Consider the following 23,354-nt stretch of genomic DNA (forward strand, 5'->3'; position numbering starts at 1 on the left):
AACTTTATCACATGTCAGGTGATCAGAATGTATACAAGTAAAAACATGATCCGATTTATGCTTTTCTCCTCTAAATACACTTTTATGCTCGTAGGAGAAGTATTTCATAAGGGCCTCAGCCATTGTTCCGAGAGTTTTGAACCAGTTACTAAGTTACTGTGCGTCATTACGAGGGAAGTGACGTCACGACTGTTGAAGCCTATTTAGGTGAGGCTAATGAAAGGTCAAGTCATAATAGAATGTTCTTCCGCATGCTCATTAGTCGCGGATTGGCTATTGAGCAAATTGTGGGAAAGGAGAGCATTGCATTTGCCATTATGAAGTCTAAATTTAGGATTCACAAGAATGCCTGTAGACCCTGAACATATTTTACTCCTGAGTACGGTGAGAAGGCGGGGGTGGGGGGGGTCCCGATAGTTCAGTTGGTAGAACACTCGCTACACATGGAAAAAGACCTAGTTCGACCCAGGGTGCAGCCGAGAATTGTTTTTTTTTATGATCCATCCGTCAATCAAGTAGTAAATGGGTAGCTGGGTCTGTTAGATCTGGCAGAAAGAACTTTGCGATAGACTAGCGTCCTATCAAAATGATATCAAGCAATTGCTATCGTCCGTTTCACGCTATAGAAACCGGGATAAACTCCGGCTCCATTGGCCAAATGGCTCTGAAGGTGGTGAAAGAGGTCCTATGATTATATGCAATTAGGTCAAACACTCACAACATCCGCCAGTCGGATATAGGTATCAAAGCACAAAACTATGTGTAACTTGAACGGTTATACGCTGATTGATATAATTTGGTGAAAACTAATAATGAAAATGGCTGTCAATAATAATAATAATAATTAATAATAATAATAATAATAATAATAATAATAATAATAATAAATAATAATAATAATAATAACAATAATAATAATAATAATAATAATAATAATAATAATAATAATAATAATAATAATAATAATAATAATAATGTGATGCCCACCACCTAGAGCTTAACATAAGCAAGACAAAGGAGCTAGTGATTGACTTTAGGAGAGTGAAGGAACCGATAGAACCGTTAAAATTAAAGGACCAATTCGTCCAGCGAGTTCCTCACTACAAATACCTTGGTGTAACGATTGATGACAGGCTCAAGTGGGATGAACACTTGAAAATAATTAGGCATAAGATGTGCAGACGTACATATTTTTTATCAAAACTCTCTCAGTTTAGAATAGATAAAACCCTCTGCACATTATTTTATAGAGCAGTAATCGAAAGTGTTTTGTCATTTTGTATAACAGCTTGGGGAGGCAATTGCTTAGCAGTGGAAAGGAACAAAATAAATTCAAATATTAGAAAATCCATTAAACGCTATATAAATGATGTTGACGATGTAGATCTTTTATACGAGAAATTTTGTATAAATAAAATAACTAAAATATTAAATGACCAGTATCATCCACTAAGACCATCAATTATTATGTCAGAAAGAAGTGGTCGCCCTTTCTCTATTTCAACGAAAACAGAGAGACACCGAAAATCTTTTCTGCCGTCCAGTATTAGGCTTTATAACAACAAGCAATAATCATTATATAATTATTTCTCATTTTTACTTTTTAAAAATATAAATATTAATTTATTAATTTATTTGTTTTGCAATCTTTTCAATTTCAATTTATAGTGACAGTTTTAACTATTTTACAGTGTTGATATTATTCATATTATAAAGCGCAGCTCTGTTATAGAGCTGCTCCTTTTTTATATATATACATCCTATTTCCATTGTATTTTTATCTTATTGTGTAAATTAAAACACGTCTGTACAAAAAATTTCCTTTTCGGGATGCAATAAAGTATTATATTATTATTATTATTATTATTATTATTATTATTATTATTATTATTATTATTATTATTATTATTATTATTATATTATTATTATAATAATAATAATCAGCAGGAGTTGAGTGACGTCAATTTCGTTCTATCTATAAACCAACTTGGACTCTTCATATATACAGTATACGCTTGACTAAGAAGCTCACAACATGGCCATCCGGACGTATAATGCACCAACACACAAAACTATGTGTAACCATGAACTGTTATAGTCTGGTTAAAATTCAATTAGAATCACTCATAAACGCAGATGGAAACAAAACAATAACAAAGACCCGAGTGACGTCAACTTCATTCTATAGATAGTATGCGTTTGGCTAAGAAGTTCACAACATTGCCATCCGGAAGTATAATGGAACAACACAAAACTATGTGTAACATTGAACGTTTATAGTCTGGTTGATACAGTTTAGTGAGAATTACTCATAATCGAGGATGGCAACAAAACAATATAACAAAGACCCGAGTGACGTCAACTTCATTCTATATTTATCAGTATCAGTGTCATTTTCTTGAGTGTGTATAATATATTTTTATCCCAGAGGTCTGATATATTATACCATGTGGATTATTATTTAGCTCACGCCGACCAATAAATTATATTAACATCTGGTGATATATCATGTCATTTGGTTTAATTTATGATAATGTTATAAATATACGCTCAATGCCTGGTGGTGATCACAAGAACAACATAGTCATAGGCGTTGACAGATGTCTGTGAGCGATCTGTATTCAGGTTTTCGTCCAACCATGTAATAACGCTGCTTTGTTTATGAAAGTTGTAAACATACCCATCTGTCAAGCTGAACAAAATGACCAATCGTGATGTTAAATATTTTTCACTATGTCAGTTAGGTCGATTTGGACACATTTAGCAATGTGGTCAATGACCTCAAGTGCATGGAAAGGTAATAGATAGAATGCGCTTGGCCAAGGATTTCACAACATTGCCATCCGGAAGTATAACGGACCAACACACAAACTGTGTAACCATGAACTTTTATAGTCTGGTTAATACAGTGTAGTGAGAACAACTCACAAACGCGGATGGCAAAAACAATAACAAAGGCCTGAGTGACGTCATCTGCATACTATCTATACAGATCATACCTTAGCTATCGTTAAGTTATGGCCTGATCGTGGCCTTCGTAAAGTTATGGCCTGACTCTGACCAAAAAAAAAATGACGTCAAAATGCGTCTTTTGCCACAAAAGAATAAAAAAACGTCAGTCTATCGCAAAGGACTTTCCACCAGATCTAACTGACCCATCTACCCGATAAATGCTGAGTGGATAGTAGGTCAGAAGAATACCCATTGTACGGCTATGTGGTCTGGTGGTATGACACTCGCTTTCGGATCGGAAGGTCCTGGGTTCGAACCTCGCTCGGGGCATAGTTGAGATCTTGGAAAAGGCTATTTTCTCACATTCTCTCACCGTATTCATGTGTAAAATGAGTACCTGGCCTTTAACAGCGTTGTCTCTGTCCAAAAAAAATGTAACAAGCGTCATGTCTCGTTCTATATGTTACTTGTTGCTGTTGGTCAGGGACTTATTGTAAAGCGCTTTGAGCACGTTTAGTGGATGTTGCCCTATATAAATGCTCTAGTTTATTGACTACGGAGGAAAATGAATAATTGTAGCCACTCGTGCCAAAACGGTATTATATCGGAACGGACGTTATTCGTAAATTAAATTTCAATTTTAAACTTAATTTCTACAGATAATTTGAGTTTGATTATGTGTCTTCATTGGGAAAAAAAGGTGTTTGATCTTTAGATAAACTACTAAAAATCACGCCCCCCCCCCCCCCCCCCCCCAACAACGTCCTTCCCCCATGCCAAAAAAAAGAGAAAGAAAAAAAAGGGAAAAAAAGGAAAACCGAAGAAAGGAAAACCAGACCAAAAAAATAAATAAAATAAAAATAAGTAAATAACCTAACCCCCCCCCCCCCCCGCCACCCGACAACGCCCTCCCCCTCCCCCCCCCCCCCCCCCCCAACAACGTCCTTCCCCCATGCCAAAAAAAAGAGAAAGAAAAAAAAAAGGGAAAAAAATGAAAACCGAAGAAAGGAAAACCAGACCAAAAAAAATAAAATAAAATAAAAATAAGTAAATAACCTGACCCCCCCCCCCCCCCCACCCGCCACCGAACAACGCCCTCCCCCCCCCCCCCCCCAAAAAAAAAAAGGAGAAGAAAAAAGGAGGAGAAATGAAAACTACACCAAAAAGTAAATTTTAAAAAATAAATAAATAACCTCCCCCCCCCCCCCCCCCCCCCCCCCCCCCCCCCAACCAATAACCCTTCAAATAAAATAACAGCGTTGTCTCTGTCGACATAAATAAAATTGTTATTTCACCTAACAGTCATCATGTCTCGTCCTACATGTTAAATGTTACTGTTGGCTAGGGACCCCTTGTAAAGCGCTTTGAACACGCTTTGTGGATATTGTTCTATATAAATTCTCATGCTTTGTTTTTGTTTGTTCTATCTTGGTCTTTGCACTGAGGTTTGACCCCCAGGACATATGGATTCAAAGGAAACCTAATCGGATTTCAGGGATGTTGTATAAAATCGCATGTTAGTTTGATATTGGGGTCGGGTTAATGAAATTGCCCACTACTAATCCAGTATTGGACATGAGACGATCCTATGGTTTGTCTCTGACTAATGCCAGTCAGTAAAGTTGATACAAGGCAGTGAGTGTGGGTAAGGGGAGGTAATAAGATGGCTTGGGAATGAAATGTATTCGGTCTCATGTCAGGGCTGCTCTCCTCTGGAAAAAGAAAAATACGTATTTTAAATTTTTGCCAGGAAACTCATCCTTCAAATATCGATCCTGTGCTTGGTTGTGCTCTCTTTTCTTTCCTTATAAACTCTTTTCTTATAGGTTAAAACGACCCTTGCCTTGTCAATCCTGTTAGGAGATATTACAATTTTTTTTCCGACAGAAACAAAGCCGTTGATGGCTAGGTACTCATTTTACACCTAAGTACGGTGAGAGAATGTGAGTAAAGAATATTTTCCAAGGACTGCAATATGCGCCGAGCGAGGCACGAACCCAGGACCTTCCGATCTGATAGCGAGTGTCATACATAAAACATACAAGATTGTCCAGCGTTTTAAATTTGTGATATTAAAATGATTTTATAAGAAGAGGCGGGTCTCATATAGATAGAACGGAGTTGCCATCCATGTTGATAAGTAATTCTCACAAAACTGTATTAACCAGACTAAAGACGTTCAAGGTTACACATAGTTTTGTGTGTTGGTCCGTTTTACTTCCGGATGGCAATGTTGTGAGCTTCTTAGCCAAGCGCATACTATCTATACTGTAATGAGGATAAGAGAGGAAATAAGATACGTTGGTAATTTACGCACCAATGTACGAATACTCAAGTCAACTATGGGGCGGCCTGACACAGCGGTATTGGGTTTTAGTTTGTACTCTGAAGGTACTTGGTTCAACTCCCGACCACACTGTGAAAAAATAGTCCTTCCAGCGCCATTAGGCAAATCGCTACCCAATAAACGCTGAGTGGAAAGTGGAGTCAGAAGAAAAATCTGAACATCACTCAGAATCACTCTCGAACTCTTTATGTGTGAAGCGACTGCTCAACCAACTGAGCTATTGGACGTCCATCTACACCGTGAGACATTGGACAAGACATCTCTCCCTAGCTCACTCTTTTTTCAGGTGGTGGTGATCACAATTTTGCTATCGCCTGTCAGACTTGCTAATATTGCACGTCGCTTTGATCTTTGGAAGGGTTATGTTTTACTCACAGCCTCAGTCTGGTCCACCAAGAATGAAGGAAGTTCAGGCAGTCTGATCAGTGACCATGAAGGAGATAGGGTCTCCCATCTTGTCCATAGCTACAAGCTCAAAGTCCAAGTTTTGGGCCCACTCGTTGGTGGACATGTTGAAAGCCTTCATAACGGGGCCTCCGTGGCTCATGACGTCGGAGTAGGCGATGCTCTTGGTGTAGGAATCAACTGTTTTGGAGTCTGTCTCACGTCTGGGAACGTGGAGTAAGAGATATGAGATGAAAACAGGAGTTTGCTGAGACATTATTTGGTGGTGGCTATGAGGTTTTTGGATAGGTCTCTTTTTGGAGTAAATTTTATTACAATACAAAACAGAAAATATACGTCAACCTTCACATTCCTCTATGCACTCTTAGAGATTCATACTCATTTAGATCTACGTTCGATGTGTATAATTTATTTTCCTAAAATTATTATTTTCAATCACTCTTTTTCTTACTCTGCCCCAAGTATTTGGAACTCTTTATTCATTCGAACAAAAAGATCTATCTCTTTTTCCTATTTCAAGAAAAAATTGAAAACAAGTTTTTTGAAAAGTTGTTTGTTACCTAAAATTAATAGTGAAACCGTGAATTTGACGACAGATTAGCATCTATCCGGTTTTTAAAGTATGTTTTTATGTTTTTGTTGTGGCTGACGAGTGGATTTGAGCAAGAAACGTTCCGTGTTTAGTGTTTTGTTATTTTTATTCAAGCTGTTCTTTTAATTTTTGTTTATTACTTTAACTCTCTCCTTACCAGCCATTTTCAGGATTTTCCCCATAACGTCACACCCATCTAACACAAAAAAATATATTTTTTATCACTCAAACACAATAGCAGTAAAATTCTTGCCATACACTATTTCTATAGCAAAACATCCTCTACAACACACTGTTCATTTTATTTAAATTTTATTATGTACAAAAGAAATTAGAATTAGAAAAAATGTTGGTTATCGTAACGAATGTGACGATTTTCCTATAATTGGTAAGGAGAGGGTTAACGTCTCGTACAACGTATGATTTATTTTAATTGAACTCACCCAACCATTCCTGTAATTCCAAAGAAAAGGGCAAAGTCTGAAGCAGCAGCCTTCACGACTGAGCTTCGGTCTCCGATAGTTGTCACGGAGTCCTTGGAGATGAAGTCAGTTTTGACTAATCCCGCTCCGGCTGTCATACCGGTCACGACGTGGGTTCCTGTGGAATCAAGAAGGCATTATCAGTGAAACTCAAAGGATGATAGAAGTCAGATAGGCTTGACATATTATGTTGAATTACTCGAGGACAAATGCGACTTATTAGCTGTTTCAAGTCTATAGTTCAATAGATCTACATAGATATGCAAATGTAAAAACACAGATGTAGACACGCCGATAGATAGAAAGAAGTTGACTTCACTCAGGTCTTTGTTATTGTTTTTTGCCATGCACGTTTATGCGTAATTCTTACTTAACTGTATTAACCAGACTATACAATTTCATGGTGACACAGAATTTTGTGTGTTGGTCCGTTATACTTCCGGATGGAAATGTTGTGAGCTTCTTAGCAAACGCATACTATCTAGACATACATAATTTGCGCTTGGCTAAGAAACTCTCAATTTTGCCATCCGGAAGTCTAACGACCACAACAAAAAACTATGTGTAACCTTGAATGTTAATCGTCTGGTTAATATAATTTAGTGAGAATTACTTATAAACACGGATGGCAAAAAAACAATAACAAAGACCTAAATGACGTCAACTTCATTCTATCTATAGATAGTCCGACTGATTGACATATGGGGAGATAGATAAGTGATGTATGCGACATTTGGGTAAAGTGATTGTTAGACAGGAACGTTACAAGACTGTTTGGAGTGAGATGGTAAAAAAGAGTGAATGATTGTTAAAATTAATAAATTAAGTGATAAAAGTCAGATACATAGATAGATGGATGAAAAGATAAATGAATTGACGGTTGAGTATATATTTTAGATAGAGGCAAGTAGATTAATAAGGAATTTATTGATTGGATGAATTCTATTATTGGGTAGATAGATGGATAAATGGATGGATAGATGGATCGATGGATATATATATATATATATATATATATATATATAGATGGATGGATAGATAAATATATGGATATATTGATGGATATATGGATAGATAGATAGATAGATAGATAGATAGATAGATAGATAGATAGATAGATAGATAGATAGATAGATAGATAGATAGATAGATTGATAGATAGATAGATACACAGGACAACCTTATCAAAATCTCTAGCTTAGCCTCGGCGTTTTGCAAAGATAGATTGATAGATATAGGGATAGATAAAGATAGGATAGATATGAATACAGGGCAACCTTACCAAAATCGCTAACAAGAAGCTGTGCCTCATAGCTGGCCTGCTTCTTACATCCTGTTCTAATCAGAGAGGCGATGTTCAATAGTCTGGCCTTGAAGGATGGGTGGAGTTGGGGGTCGGGCTGAAGACGAGACTTGTATCTAGAATTTAGGAGGGGATGACGGGTTTGGGGGGGGGGGGGGGGGGGGATTCAGAAGAATTCAAGTTGTATTCGAAAAACTGAATGTGTTCACAGAAAGTGTCAACAAAACGCAACAGTTGTTTTCATTATCGAATAACAAACCGTAAGTTAATATGACATTGTAAAAACTCAAATAATAATAATAATAATAATAATAATAATAATAATAATAATAATAATAATAATAATAATAATAATAATAATAATAATAATAATAATAATAATGCTGAAAACTTATATAGCGCTATAACTCCGAGATACCAGACTCTAAGCGCTTAAATTACAAATTTACTTTGGTGAAACATAATCATTCACAAACACAAGCACACACATACACACACACATACACACACACAAACAAACAAACAACACACAACACAAACTAAACCGATCTTGCTTCTCATACCATCTACTAAAATTGAAACAGATATGTTTTAAGCGAACGTTTAAAAATAGACAAAGACAAAAAAGGCAAATATGGTTCCGATCCTGCTATGCTGCTGACATTTCAGTTTTCATCGAGCATGAAATATAGCCCACTTCCTTATTTTGGTTTATGTCTTTCCGTCCTATCTATATGAATACTCTAAGGACAAATTTCCAAGTGAGATGAATTAAGGGTATTTTATTGGATGTGTTTGCATTTACAATTCAGATGAGATCTAATGGATGATAGAATCGAGTTAGGCTCTAGTAGAGAGAGAGAGAGAGAGAGAGAGAGAGAGAGAGAGAGAGAGAGAGAGGCAGGCCTTGGGGGGAGAGAATAGTGTGTGTGTGTGTGTGTGTGTGTGCGTGTGTGTGTTTGTGTGTGTAAGGGTGGGGGGGGGGGAGACCAGAACGATTGATAGAGAGAGGGGAAGAGGGACAGCCACAAACAACACGACAGCAGCAACATCAGCAGCTTCTAATGGTGTCACACTACTATGTTATGATGAACTATTTCTCACCGCATTAATTAGTGTACGGGATGTCACCCCTGACACGAAGACTGGAAATTAAAAAACACATAACGAAAAAAGACATCCTAAATAACAACAATAATACAAACAAAAACAAAGCAAAACAAAAAAGAACCCCCCCCCCCCCAAAGAAAAAATATCCCCGAGAAATAAAAACAAAGAATTGTGAGCTTTTATATACAACAATATTCAGTGGATGCGCTCAACTCGCTTTGCAATTTGGACTCGAGCCAGCATCAACGCTTAACATGTAGGACAAGGTACTGATCCTGAAATGCGTTGTTTTTACTGTCTCTAGAATATTTCACCTGGGACACCGCAGTTACCAGCCAGTTATTCATTTCAAGGCTAAGTGTATTGAGGAAATGTGAGTGAAGAACTCAACTTTTCGCCGCATAGAGCAGGCGGGGACTGGAACCCGGGACCCACCGGTTTGAAGACCGCAATGCTGCACATGATATCCAATGATTGGTGGAAAACATGGAAGAAATGTGTCATTAGTACAATATTCTTACCTTCTGTGATAAAAGACAATTAATCAAGAAGTCGCGGGATTGGAAATTCTCAAGATAGTTACTATGTTTGAAACCACTAGTAGTGGATGGCGTCACAGGTGGAGGTGCCGTAACAGTCGGGTCGTTAGTTTGTCTCACAACTCACGACTTAATCCTCTCCGGGCCTGCTGGCACTTGAGACGATGCAAGGGATCTCCCACCTGGTCCATTCAGCAGCTATTCTTTGTGCCATCTCGAGGGACAGACCGCTCTGATTTGGGTCCCTCTCTACGGTACGTCTCCAAGTCTCCTTGGAGCGGCCTCGCTTCCTCTTTCCTCGAGGTGTCCATCGCAGAGCCTCTTTTATCAGTGTTTCGTCAGGTCTGCGACAGACATGCCCCAACCATTGCCAGCGTCTCATTTTAATGGGACTCTCCAGAGACTCCACTTCAGCTCTCAAATGACGACCTGAGAGCGAGAGCTGAAGTTGGTTTGTCTGCCAATGCGCTAAAGTTTCTATTCACTATTATTCTGTCGTACGCTGGAAAAACCCATATTTAAAAATTTGGCCAGAAAACTCGTCCTTCAAATGTCGATCGATTTAAATGACCAACATCTTTTGGGAAAAAACTCTCAAACCAGGGACTTTGCGAAGTATTGTCTTCTGGTACTTTTCTACTCTTGTTGTTTAACTCTTTCAGCGCCGTTTCAGAATCTGTTCTACTGGCCTCACAGTGCTGCCGGTCTTGAAATAATAAAGTAATCCAATCCTACTTTCTACAAAAGTACTATAAATTAAACTAATGGTATCATCTCTTTCATCAGAACATTCAATTTGCACCAAATTTGAAGGTCGCTTTGTCTTATCTTGTCATTCTAATGCTGCCTCAGTCAGGTGACAGCCCTTTTGTGACGGAAATGCGAATATAACTTCAGCGCTTAAAGAGTTTAAGATAAATATGAAATATATACCTGTAGTATTTGAGCTGGATGCGAGTGGCCACAGCTTTGTTCTCTACGATCTTGGCTTTGGTGCGCTCGTACTCGCTGGAGAACTTTCCGGAAATGACTCCGAACGGCTTGAGAAGGCCAACCAGAACGTTGATCGTGTTAGAGGTTGTCGACTTCTGGGAGTGCCAAGTGTCCATGTACTCAGCAAATGTCTGTACATAGCTGGACTGTAAGACAACATAAAAGAAAGCATGTACGTCTGAAACATTAGCTGAATCATAAGTTAAAACCCGTACTCTGGAAAGAAACGTATTTAAAGATTTGGCCAGAAAATATGTCTTTCAAATAACGATCGATTTAGATGACACTCATCTGGGCAAAAAACTCTCAAACCTAGGACTTCACGAAGTCATCATTAAAGTCCCGGGTTTAAGAGATACTGCTAATATGAGGGTCATTTAAATCGACCGATATTTGAAGGAAGGGTTTTCTGGCCAAATTTTTAATACGTGTTTTTTTATAGAGTACGGCGGTTAATTCGATTCGTTAATAGCGAAATAAATGCATTTGGTTTCTGCCTGAGGGCCTCTGAGAGTCTAATTTGTCCTCAAACTCCATAGAAATCAGATTATCTATTTCTAATTACTTTCACTTTTAACTTAATTTCTTTATCCATTTCTTTCCGACATGAGACAATATCGACACTGTACATGCCATTTGATAAGCGGCTATGTGGTCAAGTGGGTACGTCACTCGCTTTCGGATCGGAAAGTCCTGAGTTCGAGCCTCGCTCGGCGCATAATAAAGTCCTTGGAAATGGCTCTTTACTCATATTCTTTCACAGTAATCAGGTATAAAATGTGTACCTGACTGTTTACAGTGTTGTCTCTATCGGGAAAACATTGTAATATCGCCTTACAGGCGTCATGTCCCATTCTACATGTTACGTGTTGCTGTTGGTCAGGTACCCCTTGTAAAGCGCTGTAAGCATATTTAGTGGATATAAAAACTCATCAAAAAAATTAATGAATATAATAAAACAATGCATACCTTCACAGGAATTGTGTAGACTGAGTTTGGAATCAAGTATCGTCCGTCTTCTGTAGTCCTACATTCCGAGTAGTTGAATTGGACGACTTGCCCAGCTTCAACGTTACGGAGATTGTCCCAACCAATACCGGGCAACACCTGCGGACAAAATGAAAGATCCAACTTATTGGTTATTAGCTTTTTTTTTTTGTCACAGTGGAATGTGTCAAGAAAACGGGGCATTAGGAATTGATCTCCTATTAATTATAGCTTTAAAGAAATAATTGTCTAGAAATAAACACACCAAACCATTGACATCTAACAGATGTTGTGTTTAATTTCAAAGTTCACTCTGCGATCATAGTACCCAGTAGATTTTTGACCAATCAAAACATGGAATTTGTGACACACCTTCAAACGTACTCGGACAAACATAGTTGGTTGTTTAAAACTAATACGGTGAATGAAACCGACCTCTCTCTCTCTCTCTCTCTCTCTCTCTCTCTCTCTCTCTCTCTCTCTCTCTCTCTCTGTCTCTCTCTTTCTCTTTCTCTCTCTCTGATCATTGTTATTGTTTATATCCCGTCAAATGGTTGACTAGTTATCAAACGATTTTATCGAGTAGATTATAAACGTTTAAGTAAACACAGTGTTCGGTGTTAGTTCTCTTGATTAATCAGTATAACATTGGGTATTTTATTTAGACACATACCATCAATAGTAAAGTTTGTGTAGTTTGCTATGTTTACCAATCATTGCCATTGTTTACATGATGACGAATGTCCGAGAGGCGTGGTTATCTAAATGTCTATTGGATTGAATTTGAGTAGATTGGTGCTACGCTCCTATAAATGCTATTTTCTAAAGCTCAAAATGAAATAATCTGAATCTGTCCGTAGGTAAAATTATACGTTAAATTATACGTCATATTTGTTCTAAAATAATAGTGATGACGACATCAGATTGAGACATAGAAAATTAAACAAACTTTGCCACAAGAATAAGAGAAATGACCGACCGATATTATTATTATCATCATCATCATCATCATCATCATCATAATCATCATCATCATCATCTTCATCATCATCATCATCATCTTCATCATATCATCATCATCATCTTCATCACAATTATCGTCAATTTAATGAAATGACAAGCATAGAATTACGTACATCAAACTATAATTGGTTACATTATTTCTGAATTTGAAATTCAAACGAGATGAGGTTTCTCCGTGACGTTTTCACTATTTCTTATAATAATGATTAAAATAATAATTATGATGATACCACCACCACCACCACTACTACTACTACTACTACTACTACTACTACTACTACTACTACTACTACTACTAATACTACTACTACTGCTACTACTATATAATAATAATAATAATAATAATATAATAATAATAATAACATAATAATAATAATAATAATAATAATAATAATAATAATAATAATAATGATGATGATAATAATAATAATAATAATAATAATATAATAATAATAATAATAATAATAATAATAATAATAATAATAATAATAATAATAATAATAATAATAATATAGATTGCTAACAGATATTTAAAAGCTATATTTTGTCAGTCTAGCTAATGATTTCAAAGATTGTTTTTCTATCTGTGTATTTACATATATAATCTGTTCTAAAAAGAATTACTTTTTCAACGTAATAAATAATGGATACGGACTTAATCAAACAAATGGGTATCAGCCATGAAATAACAAAACGCTTATTCTACATTTAGCCCAGGAAGAATTTTACATACTATTTCGATTAACCCCTAAGTTGTTAAATATTTCTAAACCCAAGAATTCCAGGGACTTCAAAGAATCACGACGTGTGCCCTTTTTCCTCAAAATGCTTTTTATTTATTTGTGCGGCTATGTGTGGTCTAGAAGTATGACAATCGCTTTCGGATCTGAAGGTCCTGGGTTTGAGCCTCCCTCGGCGCCTCTTTTAGTTTAGTCCTTGGGAAAGGCTCTTTCCTCACATTTTCTCACCGTACTCATGTGTAAAATGAGTACCTGGTCGTTAACATCGTTGTCTCTGTCCTAAAAAATTATAATGATATTATGTTTACAATGATAATTTGTAAAGTCAGTTTATCAAGCGTAAATTTCTCTAAAAATCTGATTCTATTAAAAAAGAAGCATCATTTGAATGTTTTTGAAGATGTCTTTTATTGAAAGATGACGAAATAGGAATAGATTGAGGGGTAGAATGTGTCCTATTGTGGGCTTATATATTATTGAATCAATGACAGAGTCAACAAATACGTCTTGTCTGCTTGTACATCTAAATCATAACCGTTTATTATTTCAACTTTTTAATCCACCCCATGTATAGATTACTATAATATGTAGCAATGACTATCCCGCACAAATCTTTGGGCCTCTTTTTCGCTCACGAATTGTCCAAATTCGCGACAAAATATGGGACGAAGCCATTTCGTATATACTATTTTTTTAAATTAATTACGACGATGTTCATCGATGAATATGACTGAAAGTTGGCACACAGTTAGAAAAGAGGTCATTTTAGATTATGTCAAGCGACAAAACTCGTACGATTACCAGAAGACCGTTAAAAATAGATTTTTACTCTTTGGAGTACAATTTTTCTCAAACTACAAAGAGGAGAGATTTTGTCGCTCATAAGGTTATATGCACATTTCTTCTATTTATATTTCAAATTTCATTGGACTATGATAAGTACTTTTCCCGTATTCTCACAAAACATCAACCCAATTTGCATTTCAATGAGTGAAAATATGGAGACGGCCATTTTGCTTCCCTCATCGCACGACACGAAAATGACGTGAGCGAGGCAAGGCTGCCAGATGGCTAGACTTAACCCGACCAAATTCGACTTCAAAAGTGGCTAAATAGAAAATCATATGGCTTTCACTATTAAGACTGGCCCACTTAAAATGAACTAAATTTTAACAAACAAAAAATTGAATAGACTAGGATAAATGTCACTGAGACAAAAATAGATGAATAAAATTTAATAAAAGAAACAAAATTATATATTTGGCCACACACGTGGCCATCTGGAATCTTGTTCGCGAAGACTGACGACACAAATCCTCGCGCGCTTTTTTAAAATTAAGGTATTGTTTCATTGTTATGTCATAGGGATAGTAGATTGACTCTCTGCTCTCTCTCTCTCTCTCTCTCTCTCTCTCTCTCTCTCTCTCTCTCTCAAATAAATACTAGAAATAACATAAGCCATGGTCTCACGGGACTGATCGATAATAATTTAGCAGGCTTTTTTCGTGTCATTTTTATGGGTTGTAGACACAAAATTACACTTCGGAAAAGTTCCAAATTATCAATATTATGTATATTTTAAAACAAAATTATAGTTGACCCTAGCCATACAGCTCTAAAACTATACAAGTTAGAACTCTTCTGATGTCTTCATCATATTTTCTGATAATTTTGCCATAAAATTGCCAAGTTTTGATATCTAATTCCACGTATTAAGCGAGATACAGCCACAAACCAGAATAAAAGGCAGAAAAAGTGTCCCATATTTTCCGTTTTTTTTTTCTCTTTGTGAGTCATCCAAATAAATGACATCTTTGAAACTGCATAACTTTGTTATATATTAATGGATTTTCAAAATTTAAAAAGATTTTTACTCAGTGGAGATAGGGCTTTGATTTAACAATAGTATTTCGTACAAAAATAGAAAACAAAAATTTTCATAGTCATTGCTATAATATGATACTATAACCTAAGTATGTGGCAGAATGAATGATTTCTTACACTCTTACGTTTTGGAATTCGAACTTTGTGCAGCGGTTAGGAAAACGTCCGGAATTAAAAAAAAAAAGTAAGAGTGTAAGAATCGTATAACATCCATCAATTTGATCTCTTCTTATTTTGATTGTATTAACAAGTATAATATCTAATATTTTTAAAAAACCAACAAGGCTTTTAACCCTTTCCTTACCAGCCATTTTCCGAATTTTTCCCAAAATTTCACACCCATCAAACACAAAATATGCTTGTTTTACTCAAGCAGAAGAGCAATAGATACATTCTGTGCATGATATTGATCAGGAAAATGAACTCTACAGCACAGTGTTACGTTTTTATAGTTATATTTCATTAAATTGTGTAATTTACAAAATAAATCTGAATGATAAAAGTGCTGGTTGGATCGTAACGAATGTGACGATTTTCCAATGGGTGGTAAGGAGAGGGTTAAATCCCTTTTGATTTCTGTAACCTTTAACCTGTAACCTGCTTATGATACGATGATAAAATTCACAGGATGGATTTTCTCTGTTGTCCTTCATAAATTCTGTCATTCCAGAAACTCTTCGGTCGCCCAAGCCAAAAAAAAGTATTTGGTTTGCCGAAAGGACTCTGCTGACCCGATGACGTCTTCGCCAAACAAGCAGCTTCGAATTGCGTCGTGGAACGTTCGCACCATATAACAAAGAAAGTATTGGATTGGAACCCTCAGGGCAGAAGATCAAGGGGAAGGCCACGAGGAACATGGAGAAATAGGAAGAAGACGATGGAGGTGGATTGGACACACGCTTAGGAAGAACGACTAAGAATTAAAGAAGCTGATATACAGAGAAGTGGTAAGACCTGGAATGAGACTAAAAAGATAGCTCGGGATGGAGAAGGATGGTAACTGTTTGTCTGTGGCCTTTACCCTGACCCAGGGTGAAAAAGGCAATGATGATGATGATGATGAGTTTTCTCACCAGGTTTTTTTAAACGTGGTTGTTTGTTGATGTTGTTGTATTTTAGGTTGTTTTTTGTGTTGTTTTTTTTTTTTTTTTGTATTTTATAATATTGTTTTTGCTTTGTTTTTGTCTTTACTTTTTTTCGGTTTTTTTCCCCCCAGAGTATGACTGTCATATTATTTTCAAGGGCAATGTCATTATTTATGTGTTGATGAATTAGTCCCACGCATTTCTGTGTGTTTCGGAATTTACGAGCTTATCCAAGAAGTATGACGAAACTGGACTTAGACGTATATATTATTTTCCTTTTGGATTTCGAGCTTATCCCAGAAGTAAGTCGAGACTGGAATAAGACGTCTATATTTATTTCCTTTTGGATTTCGAGCTTATCCCAGAAGTAAGTCGAGACTGGAATAAGACGTCTATATTTATTTCCTTTTGGATTTCGAGCTTATCCCAGAAGTAAGTCGAGACTGGAATAAGACGTCTATATTTATTTCCTTTTGAATTTCGAGCTTATCCCAGAAGTAAGTCGAGACTGGAATAAGACGTCTATATTTATTTCCTTTTGGATTTCGAGCTTATCCCAGAAGTAAGTCGAGACTGGAATAAGACGTCTATATTCATTTCCTTTTGGATTTCGAGCTTATCCCAGAAGTAAGTCGAGACTGGAATAAGACGTCTATATTTATTTCCTTTTAGATTTCGAGCTTATCCCAGAAGTAAGTCAAGACTGGAATAAGACGTCTATATTTATTTCCTTTTGGATTTCGAGCTTATCCCAGAAGTAAGTCGAAACTGGACTTAGACGTCTATATTTATTTCCTTTTGGATTTCGAGCTTATCCCAGATGTAAGTCGAGACTGGAATAAGACGTCTATATTTATTTCCTTTTAGATTTCGAGCTTATCCCAGAAGTAAGTCAAGACTGGAATAAGACGTCTATATTTATTTCCTTTTGGATTTCGAGCTTATCCCAGAAGTAAGTCGAAACTGGACTTAGACGTATATATTATTTTCCTTTTGGATTTCGAGCTTATCCCAGAAGACTCGGCTCGACTAGGTCTATGTGTCCTTTGGGATTTTCGAGCGTAAATGCCCGTATTATCTCCAAAAATAAAGGTCAAGTAATCAAGCTGTCCGTACTAAATGAATGGTACAAGAATGTATATTTAAAATTTTTCGTTGTATTTATTTCTAAATAATAAGATAGCATCGTCTCAAAACAGTATCATGTCGAGTTGAATTATTGATGATAGGAGTTTAGGTAAAATACTCACAACATACGCTAGCCAGATTAAACATACAAACACACAAAAACTGTGTGTAACCTTTACGGTTTATAATCGGATTGATATAATTTAGTGAGAATTCAATATGCGGTCAAAAAATGATGACAAATTAGCTGCGTGACGTCAGCTTTCGTTCCTACGTCATGTCTCCTTCTACATGTTTCGTGTTGCTTTTGGTCAGGGACCCTTTGTAAAGCGCTTTGAGCACATTTAGTGGATATTGCGCTATATAAAAGCTCAAGAAAGAAGAAGCCGTATAAGGATTAATAAATGCACATAATCTGCTCCTATAAATGCACGTAATGTGGTCCTATAAGTGCACATAATGTGGTCCTATAAGTGCACATAATGTGGTCCTATAAGTGCACATAATGTGGTCCTATAAGTGCACATAATGTGGTCATATAAGTGCACATAATGTGGTCCTATAAATGCACATAATGTGGTCCTAACCTCAAATTTTGGGACGGATTTCCATCTTCTGCAATAGCTGTGACCTCCCAAAAGTTCTTCATCCTCTACGGGCTCAGGGACGGGAGCGTCATTCGTTGCCGTGGCAACGGTTACAAGGCATAACCAAGCCAAGCATGCGATGTACTTGGAAACCTGATAATATGGATATGCAAACAAAACAATACAGATTAATGTAGGGGATAGTTTTACAAAGACCAAGCAGTACGATAAATCCATCTACTTGAATGACAATTTGACCCAAAACTAAAAACGTTGAATTTGTATTCATGCGCACCAAAAGATTATTTATAATTATCAATCTTTTACACCAATAAAATGTGCGAAAATATTCTGCAATCGTTGAATAAAATTTTCATTCAACGTGTCCAACGCATAATTCAACGATTACGTATCTATTTACTAAGAAATGCTAGAGTTTTCCAATGAGAGGGCTGGAATAATTTCTTTCCTTGTCATACATGCGGTCCCTGGACCTTGTGATCCGAAGACAGAGTGTCGTACAACAATAGGATTCAACAGTCTAAAAACGTTGAATTTGTAATCATGCGCACCAAAAGGTTATTTATAATTATTGGATTCAATAGTCTGATGCACGTCGCCCAGCAACGGCGGCCATCGTGGTTCTAAACAAAGAAAATTGGTCCTTTTTATATGTCTTGGGATCAGAATGTGTAAAAGTCAAAACATGATCTGATTTATGTTTTTTTTCCTTCTGGATGCGCTTTTATGCTCATCGGAGAAATATTTCATAAGGGCGTCCGCCATTGTTTAGAGCCAGTTCCTAAGTTACCATGGGTCATTACGAGGGAAGTGACGTTACGACTGTTGAAGCGTATTTCCAATCCGCTGTTATTTACACCTTTTACACCAATAAAGTGTGCAAAAGTATTCTGAAATCGTTGAATATTTTTTTTATATATTCATCGCGTTCAAAGCAAGATCCAACGATAACGTATTTATTAAGGAATAAATGATAGCGTTTCCCAATTGGAGGAGTGGAATAATATACAATTCTAACACTCTTGCTATTTAGAATTCCGGACGTTTTCCTAACCGCTGCATGCACGAGCTTGCGAGTGCGCGTTGGGAACAAATTCCTAATTCCAAAACTCAAGAGTGCAAGAAATCTTTTATTCTATTGTTGTAATGGACAATATTACATATTTTCCGTCATTTTTGTTGTTGTTGAGGTTTCCATCATTACAATGATCCCATCAGAAATTGGATTATCAGACATGCAAAGACAAATACGTGCGGGTCGACTCCAAACATAAAATAAGAGAAACTAATCCGAATTTTCATATTTGTGGCTTTGTGAATATATTTTTATTATTATTGTTATTATGATTATTATTATTATTATTATTATTATTATTATTATTATTATTATTATTATTATTATTATTATTATTATTATTATTAAAACACCTTGACCAAACGCCCTCGAATTACGCCAGAATCCTGTTTGTCGACTTTTCGTCAGCTTTTAATGCCATGAACACAGATATTTTGCTTCAAAAGTTGTGCAGCATGGATATTCCAAACTACCTTATTAAATGGTATAAAGAGTTTCTGACCCATAGACCGCAATGTGTAAAATTGGGTGAACATATCTCCAACAAAAGAACGTTGTCGAACGGATGTCCCCAAGGCTGTGTGAGTTCCCCAATCCTGTACATCTTATACACCAACGACTGCAGACCATCCTTTGAAAATTGTTTTATAGTGAAATATGCAGATGATACTGCTATTCTTGGCTTATTAAAAGATAAAGTTACCGAAAAGAATTATTTCAAACAAATAAATATATTCACCGATTGGTGTAAACAAAATCAGCTTGAATTAAATGTTGAAAAAACGAAAGAACAGGTGTTTGGTGTAAAAAATAAAAACGACTTAAAGTGTGTGGCGATCGGTAAAGATGATGTTGAGATAGTTGACTATTTTAAATATTTAGGAATAACCATTGATAGTTCCCTCAATTTCTCTCAACATATTAATATAATTTCTAAGAAAGTTGCCCAAAGATTATACATCCTAAGGAAATTGAGAACATTTCAAGTAAGGAAGAAAACTATGTTAAGAGTTTATGACTCATTGATTAAAAGTGTAATTGCGTTTGGCTGCACCATATGGTTTGGAGGATGCCGACTTAAAGATAAATCAAAAATATCAAAATCTATCAAAGGCATCAAAAATAATAAACCATCCTCTTGATGGAGTAGAAATAATTCATGGAAAAGCAATAGAAAGGAAAGCATTCTCAATTACCAACAATAAAAAAACATATTTTATACCATGAATTTAGTCTTTTACCATCTGGGAGAAGGTTTTGTCAGATTAAATGTAGAACTAACAAGTATAAATCAACGTTCGTTCCATCAGCAATAAAAATTTTGAATATTTCATATGGTACAGAAAAACCAAGGATTGATTCGTTGACTGATTAACTGATTAATTTATTTAATGTAAGATTAACTGACCAATTGATAATGATGATAATTTTTGGTGTCGAATTGCCACAATCGTAACAAATTGAAAACGAAATGAATATGTTTATGTTGTGTATATCGCACGTGTGAAAGAAAGAAAGAGAGAGAGAGAGAGAGAGAGAGAGAGAGAGAGAGAGAGAGAGAGAGAGAGAGAGAGAGAGAGAAAATAAGTAGGAGTGAAATATCTGTTCAATCTTAGTTATCGTTTAACATTATAACAAGTGTAACTAAATGACAAATTGCCATATTTATGGACAATAAAGATCTATTATTATTATTATTATTATTATTATTATTATTATTATTATTATTATTATTATTATTATTATTATTATTAATCATTATGAATATTATTGTCCGCTCGCATACAATATTGAGAGGGTGTGCCTCAGTTCCGCAATGTGCAGTAAAGAAACAGCAACTGTGCAAACATTTAACACTCGGAAAGTAAAATAAAGGGAGTAGATAAATGTAATAAAAATCAAAAGGGGACAAAACAAAGTAAACAACGTTTAGATTACTTTGTATTGTCCCCTTTTACATGAGTCACATTGACTCACTTTATTTTAATCTTCGTTTTATTGGCTAATTTTGGCACCCTAGCTCTTGGTTATACTACTCGAAACGTTGCCTGTTCTTTTGACTTGTTGATTGCATGAAATAAAATTGTGGAATTGTGTATCATAAACCAAGGGGAATGACTCAAATATAGAAATATTATCATAATAATTGTTATTATTATTATAATTATTATTATTATTATTATTATTATTATTATTATTATTATTATTATTATTATTATTATTATTATTAAGATGACGTCGCTCAGGTCTTTGTTATTGTCTTTTGCCATCCGCGTTTATGAGTAATGCTCATTGAACTGTTTTAACCCGACTATGAACGTTCATGTATACACACAGTTTTGTGTGTTGGTCCGTTATACTTCCGGATGGCAATGTTATGAGCTTCTTGGGCAAGTGCATACTATCTATAGCGGACCAACACACAAAACTGTGTAACCATGAACGTTTAAAGTCGCGTTAATACAGTTCAGTGAGAATAACTCACAAACGCGGATGGCAAAATATAACAACAAAGGCTTGAGTGACGTCATCTTCGAACTATCTATAGATAGAATGCGCTTGGCCAAGGAGTTCACAACATTGCCATCCGGAAGTATAACGGACCAACACACAAACTCTGTGTAACCATGAACTTTTATAGTCTGGTTAATACAGTTTAGTGAGAACAACTCACAAACGCGGATGGCAAAAACAATAACAAAGGCCTGAGTGACGTCATCTGCATACTATCTATAGTCTGATTGAAACAATTTCGTGAGAACTATTCATGAAATGACTGGCTAAATAATAAAAAAAAAAACAAAAACAAAAGGTCAGTGGCGTCAATATCGATCCATTTATAGATAGTTCGAAGATGACGTCACTCAGGTCTTTGTTATTGTTTTTTGCCATCCGCGTTTATGAGTAATGCTCACTGAACTGTATTAACCTGACTATTAACGTTCATTGATACACATAGTTTTGTGTGTTGGTCCGATATACTTCCGGATGGCAATGTTATGAGCTTCTTTGCCAAGCGCATACTATCTATAGATTTAATATGCAGCGCCTCGTCTGGATATGTGGTCTAGTTGTTTGACACTAATTATCGGATCGGAAGGTCTCGGGTACGAGCTTCCCTCGGTGCGTAGGTGAGACCCTGGAAAAGATTCTTTACTCACATTCTCACATCGTACTCATGTTTAAAATGAGTACCTGGTCATTAACAGCGTTGTCTCTCTCTGGAAAAAAGTAATTGTAATATTGCTGTAATAATAATAATTGCTGTTGCGTTGGTCAGGGATCCTTTATAAAGCGATTTGAGCACGATAAGTGGATATTGCGCTATAGATAGAATGAAGTTGACGTCACTCAGGTTTTTGTTATTGTTTTTTGCCATCCGCGTTAATGAGTAATTCTCACTAAACTGTATTAACCAGACTATAAACGTTCAATGTTACACATAGTTTTGTGTGTTGGTCCGTTATACAGTCCGGGTGGCAATGTTATGAGCTTCTTTGCCAAACTATATAACAAAAAAGCTCAGTTTTAGCTTAGTTAAAACAAACTAAAACAAACAAACAATCAAACAAAAAACAAAAACAAAAAAAAAAACGCTTTGAGACGTTGGGCCACATATTATCTACCTATAGATAGGACGAAGATGACGTAACTCTGGTCTTTGTAATTGTTTTTTGCCATCCGCGTTTATGAATAATTCTCACTGAACTATATTAACCAGACTATAAACGCTTAAGGTTACACATAGTTTTGTGTGTTGGTCCGTTATACTTCCGGATGGCAATGTTATGAGCTTCTTAGTCAAGCGCATATTATCTATTGAGCTAAACAATTTCTATGGTGATGAAGTCATGTGACTGAAATGAGAAGCTGATAAAGATCTTATCCATCAGCAAAGTACCACGACTTGATACTGATATACAATAATAAGAACACACGTGACTGTCTTCGTGAGAACAAAGGCGCGATTGTCCTATTTCGAGGGCATGACCCTTACCGTGACTTACTATACTGTAAGTAACATTAAAAGGAAATAAGATCACGTGAGCAGGCTAGGCTAATCAATTGGTTTTTAACGAGTTCAGACGTCATAACCACGGG

General features: G+C 36.0%; 1 protein-coding gene across 1 annotated transcript in view; it reads right to left on the minus strand.

The window, feature by feature from the left end:
* LOC144975885 (macrophage-expressed gene 1 protein-like) overlaps nt 1–23,354 on the minus strand; it is a 48,184-nt gene that overhangs the window by 19,060 nt on the left and 5,770 nt on the right. The window contains 8 exon segments of the mRNA XM_078920069.1: nt 5,270–5,422; nt 5,675–5,720; nt 5,722–5,907; nt 6,740–6,896; nt 8,061–8,197; nt 10,664–10,869; nt 11,693–11,830; nt 18,158–18,310. Coding sequence (XP_078776195.1) covers nt 5,270–5,422; nt 5,675–5,720; nt 5,722–5,907; nt 6,740–6,896; nt 8,061–8,197; nt 10,664–10,869; nt 11,693–11,830; nt 18,158–18,310 — 1,176 coding nt within the window.

The sequence above is a fragment of the Berghia stephanieae genome, chromosome 6 (assembly GCF_034508935.2).
Source record: "Berghia stephanieae isolate SIO BIC M18660-M18661 chromosome 6, UCSD_Bste_1.3, whole genome shotgun sequence".
Classification (NCBI taxonomy): domain Eukaryota; kingdom Metazoa; phylum Mollusca; class Gastropoda; order Nudibranchia; family Aeolidiidae; genus Berghia; species Berghia stephanieae.